The 13,103-nt window shown below is 43.0% G+C and overlaps 2 protein-coding genes across 3 annotated transcripts in view; both read right to left on the bottom strand.

Moving 5' to 3' along the window:
• ZMPSTE24 (zinc metallopeptidase STE24) overlaps window positions 1-3,181 on the bottom strand; it is a 39,326-nt gene extending 36,145 nt beyond the window's left edge. Inside the window, exons 1-2 of one of the 2 annotated variants that reach the window (XM_026516565.4) lie at window positions 2,878-3,181; window positions 750-896 (exon numbers count right to left, since the gene is read on the bottom strand). In XM_026516565.4, coding sequence (XP_026372350.1) covers window positions 750-896; window positions 2,878-3,000 — 270 coding nt within the window. In that variant the 5' untranslated portion in view covers window positions 3,001-3,181. The remainder of the gene's footprint in view (window positions 1-749; window positions 897-2,877) is intronic. The other variant, XM_026516566.4, reaches the window with a different exon arrangement.
• Window positions 3,182-8,982: 5,801 nt separating this feature from the next.
• TMCO2 (transmembrane and coiled-coil domains 2) lies at window positions 8,983-11,970 on the bottom strand. Its single transcript, XM_026516523.3, has 2 exons — window positions 11,717-11,970; window positions 8,983-9,297 (listed from the first exon to the last, which is right to left on the bottom strand). The coding sequence occupies exons 1-2, from the start codon at window positions 11,954-11,956 to the stop codon at window positions 8,983-8,985; spliced, it is 555 nt and encodes a 184-aa protein (XP_026372308.2). The 5' UTR covers window positions 11,957-11,970.
• Window positions 11,971-13,103: the final 1,133 nt, after the last annotated feature.

Here is a 13,103-nt window from a genome sequence, read left to right as displayed (position 1 = left end):
TCTGTCAAGTAAATAAATAAAATCTTTAAAAAAAAAAAAAAAGAAAGAAAGCATTCTGGGGGGCGCCTGGGTGGCACAGCGGTTAAGCGTCTGCCTTCGGCTCAGGGCGTGATCCCGGTGTTATGGGATCGAGCCCCACATCAGGCTCCTCCACTAGGAGCCTGCTTCTTCCTCTCCCACTCCCCCTGCTTGTGTTCCCTCTCTCACTGGCTGTCTCTCTGTCAAATAAATAAATAAATAAAATAGAAAGAAAGAAAGAAAGAAAGAAAGGAAGGAAGGAAGGAAGGAAGGAAGGAAGGAAGAAAGAGAAAGAAAGAAAGAAAGAAAGAAAGAAAGAAAGAAAGAAAGAAAGAAAGAAAGAAAGAAAGAAAAGAAAGAAAAGAAAGAAAAGAAAGAAAAGAAAGCATTCTGGGGGGCACCTGGGTGGCTCAGTCGTTAAGCGTCTGCCTTCGGCTCAGGGCGTGATCCCAGCGTTATGGGATCAAGCCTCGCATAGGGCTCCTCCACTGGGAGCCTGCTTCTTCCTCTCCCACTACCCCTGCTTGTGTTCCCTCTCTCTCTGGCTGTCTCTCTCTCTGTCAAATAAATAAAATCTTAAAAAAAAAAAAAAAGAAAAGCAAGCAAGCAAGCATTCTGGGATTTGTAAATACAGTACCCTCTTTTGTGTCACAAAAATACAAAATGAAAACAAACATTACAAAGTATTAAACAATTTGATAGATTGTTTCTCCAAGAAGTAAATTACTCACCGTGCCTTCAATCTCTGAATAGAGTCCTGACCAGAAGCTGAAAGTACTTTTATCCAGCTGATACAGTCGGGATTTTTCAAAGGTTTCTGAATCCATGATCTGTCCTAGCTCCGGTGGCACATGAGTTGTTGTTTTATATATCCGCCTCTGAAATATTTTGAAGAAAACACTTTGAGATAGTCAAACCAACTCATTTTTTATTACAGTAGTCATTTGTCATCAAACATTGAGTGGTTTGTAGCATTTATTGTCACTTAAGCCTACTGAATTTGCTTTATATATACATAAATATTGCATTTAATCAAGTTCGTTGACCATTAAAATAACTGATTCAGGAAAGTAAAAGCAGAGCAAGAGAAGCTGAGGCTAGCCGACTAGGTGAAATTAAAATCTGGGCTGTCATCACACTTCAGTGTGCACATGTAAACCCAAACTGTACAGCACAAAGGGTACCACTCACTCCAAGTAAAACATACATCCTATATAATTGAGAAAACAAATTCATGGTAAGGAGAAGGAAGCAAATATGCTAGCTCTAAGTATTAACAAATATTGTGATTAGCTATTAATCATGGTCCTAGAAACCAAATTAAGGGAAATTTGAGGAATGACAAATAGAAACAGATCAGGTCTTCAAGAAACACAACTGTGATCATTACACCAAATTCTAAACGGTAATTGCAGCCCAAGGGACATAATACAGGGCACAGAAACTAAACAATATAATGGACAGCATCTCCTACAATGGTTCAATGACACATGGCTACTCTATATATTGTTGGGCACTTTACCAAACCCTCAATAAAAGGCATTACATTAAAGCATAACAGAGTAAAGGAGACATTATCGAAAAGTAGTTAAGGTAACTGGGCTTACCATTAAAGAGAGATAGATGTTCAATACCCCATCCCTGACTTAGACAGCATATACTGTGTGTGTACTTTATGCAAAGAATCTTCTCTAGGCCCTCAAGATTCTGTACTAATGAAGTTAGCCAAATATATCTGTGTCAGAGAACCTCGTGCTATCCACTTGGGCTAGGAGCACCTGGATGGCTCAGTTGGTAGAGCATGTGACTCTTGATCTTGGGGTCATGAGTTCCACCCCGATGTTGGGCATAGAGATTACTTAAAAAAAGACAGACAAAATGACTCAAAAGATTATTTAAAAATAAGTAAATAAAGATTCTGGACTAAAAGAAGAGATCAAGATACAACTCAGACATTGACGAAAAACTAAAAATTTCAATTTAAAGATTCATGCAGAATATAATCTGAGAAGAAATCTGCAGAGGAAAATGGCTGTAATGCTTAAGAAAAAGAGTTCCAGCAGTTAAAAAGAGAAAGGCTCTCTTAAATAAATAACCATCGTGGTTGACACAATTCAATGACTACACAGAAGAGTGCAGGTAAAGCAAATCAGCAGTGAGAGACTGAAAGAAAGCAGACAAATTTAATATCTCATTTAAAAGTTCAGATCTGTAATCCAACAGGCTGTTCATTATGATTATCTACAGAAAACTGTTAGGTAACTTTCACTTCCTCCTTTACAGTTCTAATTGCTTAAACAATAATAAAGACGTTTTTAAGAAAAACAAGAAAATATTGCTCTTTGGGCAAAACGACATACTGTATCCATTTTTTTTTTTTTTTAAGGATAAAAGTTCAGGATGGACTGTGAAGTCTTTATTTTCAGAAAATGGTTTCCTAACCCCGTGGTTGAGCACGATTACACGAATGTCATAGGGAAGTTGTGACTCTAAAAATGTTGCCTCTTCGTTTAGACGGCACCTGGGTCGCTGCCAAACACAAGGCGGTGAGTCCGGGCCCGAGGACCCTGAGAAAGCTGTGGGCCAGACAGAGCTCAAGTCCGACCAGGCGGCAGCCCTGCTTCCCTTTCACCAGGCCCTGACCGGCTGGGTCCCAGGATCACGTTGCGGAAAACCTCCCAGAGGCACGAGATACCCTCAAGGCCAAGCCCGCCATCGGGCCAGGTCAGGCCTCCCAGGGGCGCACAGGGTCGAAGCGGGTGCTGGGGCCGCAGCAACCATCCAGGGACTCGGGGTCGAGATTGACGCTGGCCTGGGTTGACCAGGTGTCGGAGTCGGGTGGGCCCTGTCTAGGCTCACCTGCCGCTGTGCGAGGAAGGTCTCCCAAAGATACACCGTCCAGGAGAAGAGCAGCACGGCCCCGAAGATACGCTTCTCAGCCGGCATCTCCCACATCGCGTCCAGCGACGCCCACATCCCCATGGCCACCCGGTTCCGCCGGCTCCTTCAAGCGTGCACCAGTGCCACACCGACACCAGTCCCCTCAGAGCGTCCTCGCAGTGCCACAGCGATATCCGTCCCTTCCGAGCACCCCTACACCGACACCCGCCTCCATCCCACGCCCTCGGCGCAGTCCGCAGTGTTACACCAACACTCTTCCCCATGGCGACGCCCCCAGGGCCTCCTACTTTCTACCGGAAAAGGACAATCGCGCTTTCCCCACTTCCGGCCCGAGGCGTGCCGAAGTCTTTCTGCCGAGTTCCGGCCTTAGCCCGCCCCCGCCCGGCCGCTCGGTGCGATCGCACTGAGCTGCGTTACACCAGCTTTCTTCCCCCTCCCTCCTCTCCACGCCCGGTAGCCGCCGACGGTTCCGGCCTCCCTCCTGGGTCAGGCGGCGCGGCGGAGCTCTCGCTTTCTCCCGAGCGGCAGGCGCACCTTCCGGTCCGGGGCTCGCCTTGGCGTTCCCGGCCGAGGCGAGCCCCCTGGGAGTCCGGACTAAGCGGGGGCTGACGCAGACCGGGCCGCCGCTCCCGCCCCGAGGTGGAGGGACCGACTTGGATCCTCGGAACTGGCGCAGTTCTGACTGTGGCGTGTCCACGCCCGGATACCGTAGGGCTAAAGGGGTCCTAAGAGCGGCAGCATTTTGGCCCGCATCGGGGTTCTGAGTGCAGGCCTGTCGGAGAGCGGGCGGGCGGTAGTGAGGAGACGCCGCCCCGGCCACCCCAAGTGGAGGTGGAGGTGGCGTTTCGCCTGAAGAGTGTGCTCTGGGGCACAGCATAGGTGAAAACACCTGAACTGAAAGGGCCTTACTTTCTCTGAGGACAAACGCGTCAAAGCCCAGCGCCATGTTTATCTTGGGAATTGAGACGTCAGATGTGGTCACGGGAACACCTGTTAACACATGGATTTGACTTGGAGAGGGAATTTTTTTTCTCACCAAAGAAAAGTCTAATTTGGTTAATTGGTTTGTCAAAGAGACTGGCGTTGCTGATTTGCATAATTATTATTTACAATAAATCGAGCTAAGCCTGCAGCTGCAACTAAAATCTATTTAAATTACAGTAATACTGTAATGCTAAAGATGTGTTGAAATTAACGTCTCCCAACTTCCCAGCTCTTCCTAAATGCCTCTGAGAGAAAGTAATCAGTATAATTAAAAATCACTTGAGAAAGAGAAGGACTCTAATGACAGGATAACAAATTCTTTTGCTAGACAGATTGTTTCCGTTTTGTTTTGTTTTTTTTTTTCCCTTCAACAGTATTAGTAGTAGACCTGATTGAACTGTCAGCTGAGGAAGGAGCACTACTTGACTTTTGGCGTACTACTCAGAAGGAAACCAAAGAATTGATTGACATTTCTATAACAAAATTACCAGCTTTCCCATCTATTTATGTGAGTAGTATTTCTTGGCACTGTATCTATGAAAAGAGAAAACTGAAACTGAACCCTGTTAATCTAGCAGTAAGAAATAGTCGTTTAGATACATGCATTAATTGGTGGGGAAGCCCCATCCATCTCACTGAGAGATGCATTTCCAGTAGAATTTCACCTTTTATATTTATGTATTATCAAAATGTATAATTGTGTCATTTTGAGCAGCTGTATATTAAAGATAATTGTAATGATTACTCAACTCAGAAGAAATCTAATACACAGAGCTATACAATTATAGGAAATTTTTTAAAAATTCCCTTAATACATACTTTTGTCATGAATAAGTGATCAATAAAAGGTTTTTGAAACATAATAATTATTACCTTTGGATAATATTTTATGGGGGAGTAGAACATAAATATAATTTAGAGATGAACAAAAGAACATATAGAATTACCAAATGTTAAGAGCTCATTTGTGTAATTTTAAATGGATGATGATGGTCATTGTTGCATAGTCTGTTGGATACATTATAAAAAGTGATTTAACAGTTTTATCTTAAATTGTCATTATTTACAGTTGCCAGAGTTTACATTTATTGCAGCTATTTAAATTTACGATGAAAACTTTTTTTAAAAAAAATTTTTTAGAGAGCCCATACACACGCATGAGTGTACACCAGTGGGGGTGGGAGAGGAGAAGAGGGAGAGGGAGAGAGAGAATCCCAAATAGGCTCCATGCCCAGCGGGACTCCATCTCACAACCCTGAGGTCATGACCTGAGCTGAAATCAAGAGTTGGAGGCTTAACCGGCTGAGCCACCCAGGCGCCCCTATAATGAAAATTTTTAGATACCAACTTAAAAATATGAGGGGATAAACACTTTCTCAAAATTCTCTCTCCCTTGGGCTGTCATTGCCATGCCCTCTTCGGTTTTCTTGTCTTCTTCATCTGTCTGGCTTCATCCATCTCCATCCTGCTGCAGTTTGTCCAAAAGCCTTAGAGAAACTCCTGCCAACCCAACTTTGTGGCTAAGAGCACAGATTTAGAATCAGGCTGGTTGAATGCCAGTCACAGTTGCACCACATATTAGCAAGTTACTTAACCTTGCTGTGCATCCGTTTCTCATCAGTAAAATGAGCATAATAGTACTTACCACCTCCTATCGTGAGGAAAAAATGAGAAAAATCATGTAAAGCTTTTAGGAATGTATCTGGCTCTATAACGACTAGCTACTAGCTCCTTGTACTTGGGAGAACCGTTGATCTGTCACCGTGTGTCTGAAGAGATAAGGGAACAGGAAGCTGGTAAGAGGTTTCTAAAAGAGAAGACTGGAATTCAATCCTTCATTCAATGATTATTGAATATCTGCTAAGTACCAGGCATTGTTCCGGGTGCCTGGGATACAGCAGTGAACTAGACAGTGAACTCTGTCTCCTGAAGCTTACATTCTTAGTGGGCTGGGGTAGATGGAGGGGAAGGTGGACAATATGCAAATACATTACAGTAAAAGTGGAGGAGGTGATAGGCACTGTGCAGAAAAGGCAGGGAAAGGGGGATACAGCATGTTGGCACAAGGGGCACCTTCTTTATCTAAAATAGTCAAGGAAGGGGCGACTTGGTGGCTCAGTCCGTTGGGTGTCCAACTCTTGATTTCGGTTCAGGGTGGTGGTATTGAGCCCCGTGCCAGGCTCCAGGCTCAGTGACAAGTCTGCTTGGGATTCTCTCTCTCCCTCTGGCACTCCCCTTGCTCGCTCTCTCTCTCTGTCAAATAAATAAAATCTTTTAAAGGAGTTAAAAATAGTCAAGGAAGTCCCCTCAGATTGACATTTGAACATAAACCCAAAGAAAAGAAGCCACATGGGTATCTGGGGAAAGTGTGCCACAGTGAAGAGCAAGTGCAAAGGCCCTAAGGCCAGACAATGGTTAGCACATTTGGGGAATAAGAGGGTGTGAAAAGAGGAGAGGAAGAAGGAGGGGGAGGGCAGATCATGTCAACATACACAATCCTTTAGTTAAGAACTTGACTTTTACTCAGAATGAAATAAGAAGTAACCATTGGAAGGTTTTGAGCAGAGAAGTAACATCTCTTTGCCCACTGTGTGGAGAGTAAATTGAACGGGGACACCGATGGAAGAGGGGAGTCCCAGTAGGGGGCTATTTTAAGAATCCAGGTCAGAAATGATGGGGGCTTAGACTAGGGTGGTATCAGTGGAGGGAGAAGTAAAGTATGGAAAGTGAATCATTTGTTCCCCTGGGCAGAAAGATAGTGTTTGTAAATAGAGGGGCTGGTGCGTGTGAAGACCGAAATAGGAGACTCAAAACAGGGTATTGTCAGGGTTTTGCCAAGGGAGACAGACTGAATTTGGAGGATAAGGATTCTCCTCTCTAGAGTGGTGGACACTGGTGTAGGATAGTTCATCTACCCCACCTAACCTGAATGATAAAGTAGCTCTCAAGCCCTTTCTCCATTTTGCCTTGATTCTCTGCTTACCACACGTTCAAGTGTCCTTGACTGATGCCCTGGACGTAGGTGCTCTGGTCTGAAGAATGACCCACTCCCCACACTGGGAATGAATACTTGGTATCAATCTCTTGTGATTGTGGTGTGAGTCACACACCCTTTCTGGGGAGCTAAGAGCCAGAAACAAGGTGGCTCCCTCAGTTTCTACCACACTGTGTATCCTCATAGAAGCAGCCAGCCTGTTTTATCTTCTGCATCTAGCTCATTCTATTCTGTCTCCCACACAGACTACCATATCTATGTTACTCCCCTGTCTAAAAAGCTACAATGATCCATTTCCAACAATATGGTATGACCTTTAAATGCCTTCACGACCTGACATCAGTCTATTCTTCTAGGCCTTTCTTCTGACACTTCCCTTTGAAATACCCCAGAGACGTAACTAAGACAAGATGACTGGAACCATACAGGAAGACACTGAAATGTAAACAGTGCAAAAAATTGAAACATTGACTTTAATTTTTCCAAATTTCTTTTAATTAAAAAAATTTAAAGTAATCTCTACACCCAGCGTGGGGCTCAAACTCATGACCCCGAGATCAAGAGTCACATGCACCGCCAAATGAGCCAGCCAGGCGCCCAGAGAAATTGACTTTAAAAGATTGCATGGCACTCCTTCAGCAGCACAGTTAGCCAACTTCTCACCTACACTGTCAGATAACGCACGTTGTTGCTAACTTCCATCTGTTCTGTTCCCCACATCATGAATTAAAGCTGATCTGAGGATGAGATCAGTGTGTCTTACCCTGAAGCCAAAATTCTTTACTGTAGCTTAGAAAATAGCCGGTGCTTCAGCCACCCTGGAATTCTCCTGTTCTCCAGTCAAGCCACCCTCTTTTTTATATGGCTCCACGGTAATTCCTAAAGCATGAATACCTTCCACTGCATTGTCTGCCCATGTAACTCTTTATGGGACAGGACTACCCAGTGTCACTTCCTCTGCAAAGCCTTTCCTGGCCCTACCCTGTATTCATTGACCTGTTTTTACACTGAGTACAATGTACTACACAGAGGTTGCATTTTAATGCCAGTGCACTGGACAAAAAATTATGATCAATATTACCCTCATAATTCCTTAGGAAGATGCCACTAGGGAGATTGTTACATTGTCTCCTGTTGACTAGTACAGCCAGTTTTTCTTCAGCATGCAATAAATCACTGCTTCTTTCTTAAAATATTTCATTGGGGTGTCAGAGAGTTACAAAGTATTTCAATGACTGTATAATCACATTTACTGTGGCAAAAATGCACACACTATAAGGCTTGTGGAATCTGAGACCCACCCACTGAGGGGATAATCTGCCACCCCCCCCCCCCCGCCCCGTTTCAAAGTACACGCTCATCAAGTGAAATGACAGGCAGGTGCCTCCTTCCCTCCATGCCAAGCTGGGATTCTCACAGGTGAATTCAGCTAAATTCAAGATGATGTGATCCCACTGCATTATATATAACTCCTTGCTCTGAAATTACCTGCCCAACCAGCCAAACTGGGTGCTCCTGAAGCACAAAGGACAGATTCCCAAGGATTATCATAATGCTTAGCCCAGAGTAAGTATCAATAAAAGTTGGATAAAAGTAGAGTGTCCTTCGTACCCAGCCCATCCTTCTTCATCTCTGGGTAATTAATGCAGACAGACTCATGGGCCACATATTTACCTGTAGGCTAAAGGCCAGCGCAACAGCCAGCCTACCTCCACAGGACAGTACACAGCACTGCCCTTCAACTGCACAGTTTTGCTGCTTTTATGATACCTCATCCAACCTCTTCAGCACGGAGCTCAAGGCCAGATCCCTGACCCACTTTCCCTTCTTTTCCCGTGGATTCCAGTTTGGCTCTCCTTTTCTATCTGGCTGTTTAGTGCCTCCAGCCTACCGAGTGGCATCATTATCTCCGAGACATTTTTGACTACTAGTACACCCCACCACACACATAAGTAGAAGCTGGGCCCTCCCGAATAGAGAGCCAGTCCTTGCAGGGTCATTGCAATATAGTTCTCTATCTTTATTGATACACCACCACACACATGAGGGAAAAACAGTGCTTTTCTGGAAAAGACTGGAGTCCATCACATTTCAGATGTGGAAGTAAACCCCGATGTGGGTAAGGGGCTCTGGCAGTCAGAGCAGCTGCAGTAAGGCTCCGAGGAGCAATCCCTCTTCGTGGCAGGTTTGTGGGAAATGATCATCCCCTCCAGGTCCTTCACTTTGTTCTCCACTGCCTGAAGTTTTTTCAAAATTCTCTCTTGCAGACCCAAGGACAGGAAGAAATTATTGTCTTGAACTGGGAGAAGATTCCCTTCTGGGCTGACCAGCAAAGCCTGAAAAAAATCTGAGCCCTTCTTGTAAAGTTTGTAGAGGGTGATTACAAACAACAATATTTTCTAAAATAAAACAACAGAAGTTGCACGTTACTTGTTTATTCATGGGAATGCCTCAGATTCAAAATAAAACAAAAACCTAGTAGTAACAATAATCTCTCATTCTTATGCCAAAGCTTCTGTTTAACAAAACATCTTCACATCTATTCTGTCTTTTGATCTTTATCACAGAGTGATTGGCAGGTCAGGGATTGTTATTTGCATTTAATTAATAAAGATGATAAGAATAGATACGTTTGCTAAAAATGTGCCACACACAGGGCTCTGTGCGAGGAGGTTGTTTTGCCTATTACTTGCCTATTTACGTAGAAAAAACCCCCAGAACTGGGTAGCCATTTAAATACCTTCCAGTTTGGACCCTGACATTGTCCAAGGTCATATGCTTGGAAATGATAGAGCCAGGACTGAAATCTAGGAAGTCTGACTTCCACGTAAGTTCCCTCAGGACACAGTGGTTTGAAAACTAGATTTCCTGGTCATGGGGAAACACACTTTTTTTTAATGACCTAGGACCGATTCCTGTCAGGAGCAAAATTAAAAACCAATTATCTTAATGCTAAGTGAAATAAGTCAAGCAGAGAAAGACAATTATCATATGATTTCTCTCATCTATGGAACGTAAGAACTAGGAAGATCGGTAGGGGAAGAAAGGGATAAAGAAAGGGGGGGGTAATCAGAAGGGGGAATGAAGCATGAGAGACTATGGACTATGAGAAACAAACTGAGGGCTTCAGAGGGGAGGGGGGTGGGGGAATGGGATAGGCCGGTGATGGGTAGTAAGGAGGGCACGTATTGCATGGTGCACTGGGTGTTATACACAACTAATGAATCATCGAACTTTACATCAGAAACCAGGGATGTACTGTATGGTGACTAACATAATAAAAATATATTATTATAAGGAAAAAAAACCAATTATCTTTTTTCCTTATTATGGTAACTGGCACTGTTTACTGAGCATTCATTATGTGCTGAGCTTTATACACACAGTATCTCCTTTAACCCTCATGACCACCCTAAGGGAGGCACTGTTGACAAACCCATCTTACAGATAAGGAAAGTGGGATTTTGGAGACTGGCTGCTCTCGGATCACACAGCAAGTGATGGGACCAAAGTTTGAGCCCCAGCAGTCCGACTCCAGAGCTCATGCTCTTAAGCACTGGTTATACTACCTCTTTCTTGGCTGAGGTGTCTGGAGGGCTGCAAATTCATCTAATTGAGTTGAACATGAACCAAACAAGAGTAGAACCCAGAAGTACAGACAATAGTTTGAGGGTTGTTGTTGTTGTTGTTTTACCTTGTATTCTTCTATTAGCTAATTGAAACACGTGTATACCCACATATCCCTTTGGGGATTTAGGTTAGTTGGATTATATTAAATGAGATTCTGGAGAAGATCTGAATTTGGAATCCTAAAAATTAGGTTCCAATCTCAGATTTGCCAGTTTGTATAATCTATGTCACCTTGGTTCAGTGATAACCAAGTTTCCTTGACCACAAGACAGACAGGATACTCCCTCCTTGCCTACCATGCAGGGTTTTGAAAGGTTAAGAGAATGGATGTGACCATGATTCCTCACCAGTAGTGATATATGAAAAAAGTGAAAGCTACAAAATGATCCAGTAATAATTTCTCTCAGCATTTACCAAGTAAACCTTAAGAGAGCCCTTTTAAAATCCTACCCCCTTAGATTTCCACTGAACGTCAATGCACCTCAGTTTCCTTGTCATACGAAAATAACCTCTATCCATTTCATGGAATTGTTGGGATTCTAAAAGCATTTTGACTATATTGTAAATATAGCTATTATTTCTGGTGATTAAACTATTAAGTTATTATTATTGGTGATTAGAAGTATGTAAAATCCTAAATGTTTCTTACAATCCCAGCCAATTATAGTCCTAGTCCCAAAAAGAACCCTTGCGTATTAAGCCTGATACTGTTAAAACAAGGAAATAATGAAAATATTGTGATGCCTAAATGAATAGACATGCCTTGCCATCAGTTATAGAACAAAGTCACATTAAGAACAGAAAGGCCAAACCCAAGATCCCAATTATATTTGCAATGCCTATTCTTTTAAAAGATACCCCTCATGGCGTCTGGCACATAGTAGAAAATCAAAGATGAACATGTGATCAAATAAATTTGGCGTTAGGCTGCCTTCTCAGTTTATGAAATTGTTTGATCTATTTTATTCTAACACAAGCCAAAGACCACTGTGAGAAAGAGCGTTTTATGCTCAAAACCTAATTGGCAAAAGTTTTTAAGGTTTAACCTAGTTTCAACCAATTTCAGAGACTAGGGTTAATCTTTGCGCATCTGCATGGCCTTAAAACTGGGTAGCAGCAATACAGGAAAGAGCTAACTAAATTTTGATTTAGAACGATTTAAATTCCTCTGTAACAAAAGAGTATAACCTGAATTGACTGAACACTTCGTTTCCATAAGGCATATACTCCTACTCCCAACAAAAGCAAAAAGGAAATCCCCAGGATAACTTGCACAGCTGGAGCAAGATTATCTAGTACACCCAAATTTGTTTGCTGAGGTGATCTAGTCTCTCCCAGAAGACTTGCTTGTAGCCAATTCCATATTGAGCTCAGAGAAAGATAATCGACGATGTTGTCCCAGACCGATGAAGGAAAAGATGTTGACATTTTAATAAGACAGCAGCTCCAGGAACTACATGTGCAGAGGCTTCAGGAACCTAGATACGAGTTAGGGAGAGTGGCCAGGGAGCCCAGGTGTTCTAGAGCCATTGTGGACTGTGCATTGTGAGGTCACTGTTCTAAAGGCCAGCTTGCGTCGCACTCACCCAGTGAACTTTCTCACTCAAAACCAACCAAACCTTGGCCTGGATTTTCAGTTCAGTCATGTTGTTTCCCTGGATCGTTGGCAAGTTCTAGCTGTAGCACAGCACTGTCCAATAGAACTTTCTGCAATGATGGAAGTACTCTATATCTGCTCTGTCCAATACGGTAGCCAATAGTGTAATCAAGGAATTGAATTTTACATTTTGTTTAATTTTAATTACATTTAAGTAGCCAATGTGGCTAGTGGTTACCTTCTTGGAAAGTGTAGATATGGAACATTTCCAGCAGTACATGGAAGGGACAGCAATTATTTTCACATGGCAAATGACAAAACTGAGGTTAAGTGGAGATTTGAGGAGAGAATTTAAGGAAAGCTTTCTCAAAGAGGGAATAGTTTACTTGGTAAATATGGAGGGATTATTACTGGATTATTTTGCAGCATTCCCCTTTTTCACATGTCACTATTGTTTAGAAATTGTGATATTTGGGAAGACTATTGAAACATATTTGAGCCTCATTTTGCTCATCTGTTTACAGATGGGATTCCACATCCTTTGCAAGGTTTATATTAGAAACAGATGGTATGGGACGCCTGGGTAGTGCAGTCGTTAGGCGTCTGCCTTCGGCTCAGGGCGTGATCCCGGCGTTGTGGGATAGAGCCCCACATCAGGCTCCTCTGCTGGGAGCCTGCTTCCTCCTCTCCCACTCCCCCTGCTTGTGTTCCCTCTCTCGCTGGCTATCTCTGTCAAATAAATAAATAAAAAATCTTTAAAAAATACTTTGAAAAAAAAAAAAGAAACAGATGGTATAATTTTCTAAACACTGTAAACTGTAGGTGCTGTACAATAACTTCTATGGCATGTTATCAAATCAATTATTTACTGACTAGTACCTATCTACATTCAAGCAAGGAGGTATGAAAATACAGTATGTACAGTCTGTACCCAAAAAACTTGGAGGAGAAAAGAGTTCACACACGTGTATATTCTAA

Source organism: Ursus arctos, unplaced genomic scaffold, assembly GCF_023065955.2.
Source record: "Ursus arctos isolate Adak ecotype North America unplaced genomic scaffold, UrsArc2.0 scaffold_32, whole genome shotgun sequence".
Lineage (NCBI taxonomy): Eukaryota > Metazoa > Chordata > Mammalia > Carnivora > Ursidae > Ursus > Ursus arctos.
This window is presented reverse-complemented; position numbering and strand designations above follow the sequence as displayed.